At 39.8% G+C, this 9,855-nt stretch overlaps 2 protein-coding genes across 3 annotated transcripts in view; one reads left to right on the top strand and one right to left on the bottom strand.

The window, feature by feature from the left end:
* Window positions 1-4,866: 4,866 nt before the first annotated feature.
* LOC109243714 overlaps window positions 4,867-9,855 on the bottom strand; it is a 29,740-nt gene continuing 24,751 nt past the window's right edge. Inside the window, exon 6 of one of the 2 annotated variants that reach the window (XM_019410695.1) lies at window positions 4,867-5,290. The gene's annotated coding sequence lies outside the window, so the exon portion shown is untranslated. Of the gene's footprint in view, window positions 5,291-6,989; window positions 7,435-9,855 lie in introns of those variants that run through there. The other variant, XM_019410696.1, reaches the window with a different exon arrangement.
* Window positions 5,808-6,752, top strand: LOC109243712. The gene is made up of 2 exons (XM_019410688.1): window positions 5,808-5,989; window positions 6,089-6,752. Exons 1-2 carry the CDS (start codon window positions 5,808-5,810, stop codon window positions 6,750-6,752), a joined length of 846 nt encoding a protein of 281 aa, XP_019266233.1.

Below are 9,855 nucleotides of genomic sequence, written 5' to 3'. Positions count from 1 at the left end.
CTTGCCAAAGGAGAAGTAGCCTTATGGATGGTTGATCTGAGAAATGGTTATGATTTATTGTGTGTTTCCTTTATCATTGGCAGTATGTGGAAGTGTTGGAATGAGACTTTAGTTGTTAGAGGTTTTCTATCGGTATTCGGTTGTTAGGTGCAACTGCTGTGATTATAAGTTATCGCTGCGAGTGCTTGAGTTATGTGGTATATCATGTGATTGTGCCTGAGATAGCGGATATGGTCTGTTACAGCTTGTTTGGACTTGTTCACAGTATAAATGTGAGATTCTGATCGCATTGAGGATTTCAGAAGCAGAAATGTGATTCTATGATTTATGGACTAGGATGGATTGTGAAACTTCAGTTATGTTGTGTTATCGGACCTATATGATATAGGGTGACGTGAGATCACCCCCGGGTATATGCATGGTAAGGTTATTCAGCGATTGGTTGGCTTATAGAACAACTCTGGGTACGTTCGAGGACAAACGTGTGTTTAAGTGGGGGAGGATGTAATGACCCGACCGGTCGTTTTGAGCTTTTGCACTCCGATTGCCAGTTCTCGGGCATGACTTGCCCCGTATGATGCATTATGACTGATGTAAATCGTTGATTTTGGTTTTCTCGGAAATCGGTATGAATTTGAAAGAACAGTCTTAGGTGAAAGCTTTGAATTTGAAAGGTTTGACCAAGAGTTGACTTATTTGTATATGAGCTCGCATCGGAATTTTTATGATTTGGTTAGCTTCGTGGGGTGATTTATGACTTAGGAGTGTGATCGGAAGTGGTTTTGGAGGTCCGATGTAGAATTAGGCTTGAATTGACGAAGTTAGTATTTTGGCGAATTCCGGTTGATGGGTGAGATTTTGATCCGAGGGTCGGAATGGAATTCCCAGAGTTGCTGTAGCTTCGTTATGTGATTTGAGATGTGTGTGCAAAATTTCAGGTCATTTGGATGTGGTTTGGATGGGTTTTTGATCAAATGCGTGTTTCGGAAGCTTTTGGAAAACTTAGGCTTGAATTCGATGTGAATTGATGGTTTTGGTGTTGTTTGAGGTGTTTTGATGATTGGAACGAGTTTGAATGAGGTTTTAGGATGTGTTGATGCTTTTGGTTGAGGTCCCGGGGGCCTCAGGGTGATTCCGGATGGCTAAGTTTTGAGACATAAGGAATTGCAGAAAATTGCAGCAGCAGTGCAGGTGTAATTTGGCCTTCGCGATCGCGAGCCTGGGGCCGCGATCGCATAGAAGGATTTTGGCAGGCCAGATTATTGTTCTTTGCGTTCCCGTTAATGGGTCCGCGATCGCGGAGGGTGAGTTCTTGGTGCTTCACGTTCGCGTTTGATAATTCGTGGTCGCATAGGAGAATCTGGGTTCCCGTATATTTTGATCTTCGCGTTCGCAGCCAAGGGCTCACATTCGCGTAGTTGTGGCAGTGGAACCATCGCGTTCGCGGGGTTAGTGCCGCGTTCGCGTAAGGTTATTTTTGGTTAAGGAAAAATTGTGCATCGCGAACGCGGGGGATTGGCCGCGTTCGCGTAGAAGGGATTCCAGGAGCTGCGCAGAAGGTTTTTAAACATTTCATCTGCGAGCTTAAGTCATTTTTCCACCATTGTTGAGTATTTTGAGAGCTCTTTGAGGGGAATTAAAGAGGGATTCAAGGAGAAGTGATTGGAGGTAAGTTCTATGGACCAAAAACGTGTTTATCTTGTGATATTAACCTCGAAATTCATGGAAATTTAGCAAAAACGGAAGAACTAAGGCTTGGGATTTTGAGATTTTAAATTGGGAATTGAAGGGGCATATGAGGTCGGATTCGAGAGTTTTTGATATGTATGGACTCGTGGAAGGATAAGGAACCCGTTGATGCGAAAATTTCTGAGTTCGAGCCGGGGCTCAGGTTTTGCTAATTTCGGGATTTTTGATATTTTTCGATTTCTTTCGCTTGGGCCTTGTTCCCTTAGCATATTGTGACGTATTCGTTCTGATTTTGGATAGATTCGACGCGCGTGGAGGCCGATTTGAGGGGCAAAGGCATCGCGAGCTAGAGATTTCGCCGGTTCGAGGTAAGTAATGATTGTAAATACTGTCCTGAGGGTTTGAAACCCCGGATTACACATCGTTGTGTTACTTTGAGGTGACTTACACGCTAGATGACGAGGGTGGGGTAGAGCACCTTGTGACCTAGTCCTTCCCGAACGAGTACTTTAATGCGTATTTGATAGTTAATTGTTTGATGTTATTATATTTTGGGTTGTATGCCATGTTTGGGACCTTGTGCCGACTTGTTGAGACCCTTAGGGGCATTTTTACTATCTATCCTCACTCTAATTGTTTGAAAGCATGTCCTCAGTCATGTGTTACCTGTTTATTTCTCAAATCTGGCTTTATCACTATATTCTTAAAATGTGGAAACTGTTTTGGGCTGAGTTCCCTGTTTTATTGAGATAGACCGAGGGTCTGATTGTGAGATTGATGACTGAGATATACTGAGAGTCTGATGGTAAGGTTAATGACTGAGAGAGGCCGAGGGCCTAGTTGTGAGGATTATATATCTATGGATCAGGCTGCACGCCGCAGCAATATATGTATATATATATATATGGATACGGATCGGGCTGCACGAAGCAGCAATACTTATATGGGTCGGGCTGCACGCCGCAGCAATATTGCGCTTGGGCCGTAAGGGGCCCCTCCCGGAGTCTGCACACCCCCAGTGAGCATCGTCGACGAAGTATATGGATCGGGCTGGACGCCGCAGCGATATATGGATCGGGCTGCACGCCGCAGCGGTAACTATATGGTACCTATTGAGCGCGAAAGCTGAGTACGAGTACTGATTGGTAAGAGTTGAGTCCGGAGTGACAGAGATGCTAGCCCGAGGGGCGATAGATATATACATGCATATGAGTTATGTTTGCCTGAGAGGCCTGTTTATGAACTTATTGATTTCACTCCTCGTTAAAGCGAGTTTCTATCGAATATGTTGATTTATTGACTGTTTCCACTCATCTTTATATTGAGCCTCTGTCGGAAAGTTGAATAAATATTTTAAAAACAACTTTTATTTAAACTGGGGTTTATGAGATGTTCAGAAACTAATCACTGATTTGGCATTTGGTTATTTCCACGGAGGTTTTCAAGTTATGAAGTGTTTATGATTACTGTTTTGCCCGAGGGGCTGTTTTACGAACTATGCTTTGTCCGAGGGTCCGATTATGGCTTTAATCTCTATTATTACTTTAAATAGTATTAAACCCCTACTGAAACTGCTGGAAAGTATTTCAAAAACGATTTTTACTAAAAGCTGGATTTTAAAAGGGAAGGTTGACTCGTATTATGATTTGAAAGCCTGTTGTGTTTATTGAGCCGAACGCGAATGTGGATTAATTATTTCCTACTGCTCAGTCTTTATTTACTCTTATTACTTACTGGGTTGGAGTACTCACATTACTCCCTACACCTCGTGTGCAGATTAAGGTATATTGAAACTCGGTAGCGGGTGTTGATTTGCTCAGGCGCGGAGTTATCAGAGTTAGCAGGTGGTTGCACGACGTTCGCAGCACCGCTCCCTTCCTCACATTGTTATTACTGTATTTAGTACATTATTTTAGACTTCTTGTCGAATTCAGACCTTGATAGATGCTCATGACTAGTGACACCCCGAGGTCGGGCTTGTATTTTTATTCCGCACTGTTATTTCAGAAGTTATTATGAAACATTGCTTAATTAAAGGCTTTAAAATGACTCTTAATGCTCAAGGGGCTAATGTGAGTGTTGTGTCGACTGGCCTTGTCTTCACGAGAGGCGCCATCACGACCGGGCCGGTTCGGGTCGTGACAATAGCGTACTTATATAGGCGAAAAAACTTCTGCATGGCATATGAAAAGGCATAGAGGAATTTTAAACGTCTAATGGAAATCGTGCATGAATGTGATAGGAATGTAATTATTACACTAACACATACCCTAACGCAAAATAATTACTACTTTAATTGTATTTGTTACGTTTACTCTTGTATACTATACAATTAATGCACTCTAAAACTTCATGCTGAAACATACTGAAGTTTATTTAGTTCATTTGCTAAAACTTCAGCCCAATGTGCTGAAGTTATTTAGTTCATTTCTGAAAACTTCGGCACTTAATAAGCTGAAGTTTTTGTCCTAGATTCATTAATTTTGTCATACAGCTTTTTCGAACAACTTCAGCCGAAAATGCGGAAGTTATTTAGTTTTTTTTAATAAGCTGAAGTTTTTGTCCTAGATTCATTAATTTTGTCATACAGCTTTTTCAAACAACTTCAGCCGAAAATGCGGAAGTTATTTAGTTTATTTCTAAAAACTTCTGCACTTAATAAGCTAAAGTTTTTGTCGTGGATTCACTAATTTTGTCATACAGCTTTTTCAAAAACTTCAGCATCTTTTTTAGTTCATTTGTAAAAACTTCAGGACAAACAACCTAAAAGTTTTCCTCCTGCACTATGTAATTTTCTCCTGCATGCTGAAGTTAAATTTAGTTTATTCTCAAGTCTTGTCCTGCATTAATCACCTTCTTCATGAGCTTTTTTTCAAAAACTTCACTATAAACAAGCCGAAAATGTTCTAGTCCATTTGCTCAACTTCAACTTCAATGTGCTTACATTTTTTATAAACTTCATAATTAAATTTATCTGTTCACTTTCCTAATACTTGGCACTAAACATGCTTCTGCAGGATGAGTTCGATTTGCGTTGTTATTACATTCAATGGGAGGTGGACTCTAGATTTCAAATACTTGGATCATGATACAAAACTTGTTCTGCTTAATAAGCAAGTATCGTTCAATACTTTCTTGAAGAAAATTAGCGAAGTTACAAATATTGATTCAAGCAGATATTCACTAAAGGTATGGTTTGATATCAAACTAAATACAAGCAAAGGAATGCTTGTAACTTCAGATGAAGAACTCAGTACCTGTATACATTTGCTTACAACTGATTCAGCCTACAAGAATTGCCATTTCATCGTCGAAAAAATACAACATTCAGAATCTGCAGCATTCAAACAATCTCTTGCATATGCAATAGATTCAGAACCTTTTGCTGATTATCAACATGAACTAGGACAACCAATAATGGAAGTAGACAACGAGCAACAACCTTCTAACATTACAGCTGCTTCAGAATATACAATGCTGCAACAATTACCCACTCCTCCAATAAATTCATACCAGTTTGTCGATGACCAAGAAGAAGAAGGACAGCTAATAATGCAAATTGACAACCAACACACAATCCAACAAAGTTTTTGGTTACCTTCTGCAATGATAAGCAACAACGAAGATGAAGTTATAGAGCTTATACCGATAACATCAGATAGAATTGAAGAAATTGCTGAAACACTTCTAATGCTTCTCAGAAATCAAGAAAAAGAGTGAGGAGAAAGCTGAAAGAATCTCCACCATGTAAAATACTTAGGCACGATGCGTTGCCTGAGGAAGTAAGAGTAGGATCAATTTTTGAGAACAAGCAAAACATGACTAAATTTTTCTGCACCTTGGAGATAAACCAAAAAGTAGAATTCACTGCTGTTAGATCATGTTCAAAGAGATACGAGCTGAAATGCATCGTGGAGAAATGTGGTTGGAATGTACGTGCCAACAGAATAAAAAATTTCACACTTTTCAGGGTGATAAAATATCATAACCATGAATTCACGGTTGATGCAAGAAAATCAGATCAGAAGCATGCTACATCAAATTTTATAAGTGAACAAATTATAGAACATGTTCGAGACAAAAAGATAGAGGTTACACCAGCCTTTGCAGAAAATGAAATGAAAAAGAAATTTGGAATTGACATTGGTTATTACAAGGCATGGCGCGATATTCAAAAAGCTATTGCTTGCATAAGGGGAACACCGGAAGAGAACTACCAGATTCTTCCTTCATACCTACACATAATGGTACGCAGAAACCCAGGAACGTACACAAGCATAAAAAGAGATGAGCAGAATAGGTAAGCAAAACAATACTAACCATCAGCCTGAAGTTTCAAATGTTCCTATTTGAAAAACTTCACACCTTATGATTTGTTTTTTTGTGTTTCACTGTATAGATTTGCTTATATGTTCTTTGCTCCTGCGGCATCAATAACTGGTTGGTCCTACTGTAGACCCGTTATTGCAGTAGATGCGACGTTTTTAAAGTCAAAATATCGTGGTGTTCTATTTGTTGTTGTATCAAAGGATGCAAACAATCAAATCTTTCCTCTATCTTTTGGTGTAGCAGATTCAGAAAACAATGAGGCATACATTTTGTTCTTCGGGGAAATGAGAAAAGCAATTCAAGTCTGTCGTGAACTGGTTTTCTTGTCAGATAGAAACCAATCGATCGCAAATAGAATTAGAAAAGTTTATCTTGAAGCTCACCATGGTATCTGCCTCTATCTCTCTGAGAAAAATTTAAAGCAAAGACATGCAAAAGCCACGGTAATAAATCTTTTTCAAAGTGCTGCAAGGTCATACAAACGTGAAGATTTTAATCAGTTAATGTCGCAACTCAAAAGTGTTGACAAGAAAACATACAATTACATAATGGAAGAGCCTCCAGAGAGATGGGCTCGATCGTGGTTCCCACGGCGACGTTATAATATGCTAACAACCAACATGGTAGAATCAATGAATTCCGTCTTACTAAAAGCGAGAGATATGCCTATTTTAAGAATGTTAGATTTCATCCAAGAAATGTTGGGAGAGTGGTTTTACGAACGGAGAAAATAGCAAGTGAAACTTTTCACAATGTATCAATATGGGCAAAAGAAGAGATGACTAAGAAGATGGACTTGGCTTGCAAAATGTTAGTGAGTATATTTATTAACTTCAGGATTTACTTCAGCTTTTTATATCTGTTGTAGTGATTTACTGCTTACATTTAAAAAACTTCATACTTTTTCTTTTTGAAGCAACAATACATTAATATAGTTTATCTTAAATTTTTATTCCTTCTTAGGTGTTCAACCTTGATTCAATGTTATTTAGAATAAATAGTGAATGAATCGAATTCATTGTGGACTTAAAGAAGAGAACTTGTGACTGCTTGGAATTCCAACTTGATGAATTGCCCTGTCCACATGTAATTGCTACTATTAATAAGAGATATTTGCAGAAATATGATTACTGCTCAAAATGGTATTCAAAGGAAACAAGGTTCAAAACATATGAAGGACATGTGAATATCGTGGGAGATCAAAAATCATGGGATATTCCACAAAATGTAGAATCTGAGATCACAAAACCTCCCGATGTAGAGATTTTACAAGGAAAAAGACAAAAGAAGAGGCATATCCCTGCGACTGAATCAGTACCATTGAAGACTACCAAATGTAGTCGATGTAAACAAGTTGGGCATAACAGAACAATTTGCTTGTCTTTCCAGCACCTCATCCATATTCCAAGAAACACGCTGAAAAATACTCAAACGTTCAATAATCCTTGGTCTGAATTTAGATTTTCATTATTGTATGACATATTTGAAATGTGATTTTCTTTTTTCATAGGAATAAAAAAAAGCTCTTGGACTCTTTTATATATTGCTAAATTACAAACCACTCATTTTTGTTGAGCAGGCTTACAGGTTTGGTTGCATTTTAAAAAAGTACGCAATGACTTCAGCAAGAAAAAACTTCAGGCTTACAGTATGTGAAATACATATCCTTAACAAACACTGTAACGACCCGACCGGTCGTTTTGAGCTTTTGCACTTTGATCGCCAGTTCTCGGGCATGACTTGCCCTGAGTAATGTGTTGTGACTGATGTAGATCGTTGGTTTGGTTTTCACGGAAATTGGCATGAACTTGAAAGAACAGTCTCAATTGGAAGCTATGAATTTGAAAGGTTTGACCAAAAGTTGACTTATTTGCATATGAGATCGGATCGGAGTTTTTATGGTTTGGTTAGCTTCGTTAGGTGATTTGTGACTTAGGAGTGCGATCGGATTGGTTTTGGAGGTCCGATGTAGAATTAGGCTTGAATTGGCGAAGTTAGTATTTGGCGATTTTCGGTTGATAGGTGAGATTTTGATCCGAGGGTCGGAATGGAATTCCGAGAGTTGTTGTAGCTTCGTTATGTGATTTGGGATGTGTGTGTAAAATTTCAGGTCATTCGAAGGTGATTTGGTTGGGTTTTTGATCAAATGCGTGTTTCGAGAGTTTTAGAAGAACTTAGGCTTGAATTCGATGTAATTCGATGGTTTTAGTGTTGTTTGAGGTGTTTTGATGATTGGAACAAGTTTGAATGATGTTTTAGGATGTTTTGGTGCTTTTGGTTGAGGTCCCGGGGGCCTCGGGGTGATTTCAGATGGCTATCGGGGAGTTTTGAACTTGGAAGAAATTGCAGAATTTCAGCAGTTATTGCAGAGGAAATTTTGCCTTCACGATTGCAGTCATAGGGTCGCGTTCGCATAGTATTGGAAGCGGAAGCTTCGCGTTCACGTGGTATAGCCCGCGTTCACATAAGAGGATCTGGGGGCCAGCATATTTTATTCTTCGTGTTCGCATCATATGAGCCGCGTTCGCGTAGGTTTGGAAAGTAAAGCATCGCGTTCGCGGAGCTCCTGTCGCGTTCGCACAGCACGTTTTTGAAGCCTTGGGAATTTGCTCTTCGCGATCGCGAGCCTGGGGCCGCGATCGCATAGAAGGAAATTATAGCTGGGCAGAAAGGTTTTTAAAATATTTCATCCGCGAGCCTAGGTCATTTTTCCACCATTGTTGAGTATTTTGAGAGCTCTTTGGGAGAAATTGAAGAGGGATTCAAGGAGGATTGATTGGAGGTAAGTTCTATGAACCAAAAACGTGATTATATTGTGAAATTTACCTAGAAATTCATGGGAATCTAACTAAAAATGGAAGAACTAGGGCTTGGTTTTGAGATTTTTAAATTAGAAATTTAAGGGCCATTTGAGGTCGGATTTGAGAGTTTTTGGTATGTATGGACTCGTGGCGAGATAAGGAACCCGTTGATGTGAAAATTTTTGAGTTTCGAGAAGTGGGCTCGGGTTTTGCTAATTTCGGGATTTTTGATATTTTTCGATTGTTTTCGCTTGGGCTTTGTTCCCTTAGCATATTGTGATGTATTCGTTCTAAATTTGGATAGATTCGACGCGCGTGGAGGCCGATTTGAGGGGCAAAGGCGTCGCGAGCTAGAGATTTCGCCGGTTCGAGGTGAGTAATGATTGTAAATGATATCCTGAGGGTTTGAAACCCCGAATTGCACATCGTAGTGCTGTATTGAGGCGAGACACACGTTGGATGATGAGCGTGGGGACTTTTATTGTTGGGGATCGTGACTTGGTCCGTCCCGATTGATGATTTTACCGTATATTTGACTGAAACTTATTTGTTATCATCGTAATTTGGGCTGATTGCCATATTTGGGCTTCGTGCCAATTATTTGAACCCCTTCGGGGATGGTTGTTGATATTTCCTCACTGTTTGATTTTATACTTGAACTCGGTCATGTATTTTCCACTGTTTTCAAAACTCAGCCAAGTTTATTTTGCTTTAACACTTGAAATGATATTTCCTATACTATTTTTGGGCTGAGCAACATGTTTTACTATTGCCCGAGGGGCTTATGTGATTTTTGACTGAGTAAGGCCGAGGGCCTGTGTGTGAGGATACTTTTGGATCGGGCTGCACGCCGCAGCAGTGTTATATTGATACTGAGATGAGGTCGAGGGCCTAGACTTGATGCCACGAGATGGCTTGATATTGCGCTTGGGCCGTAAAGGGCCCCTCCCGGAGTCTGCACACCCCCAGTGAGCGTCGTCGACGATAAATGGATCGGGCTGCACGCCGCAGCGGTACTAGTACTGTTCTATGTGTT

This window comes from Nicotiana attenuata, unplaced genomic scaffold (genome assembly GCF_001879085.1).
Source record: "Nicotiana attenuata strain UT unplaced genomic scaffold, NIATTr2, whole genome shotgun sequence".
Lineage (NCBI taxonomy): Eukaryota > Viridiplantae > Streptophyta > Magnoliopsida > Solanales > Solanaceae > Nicotiana > Nicotiana attenuata.
This window is presented reverse-complemented; position numbering and strand designations above follow the sequence as displayed.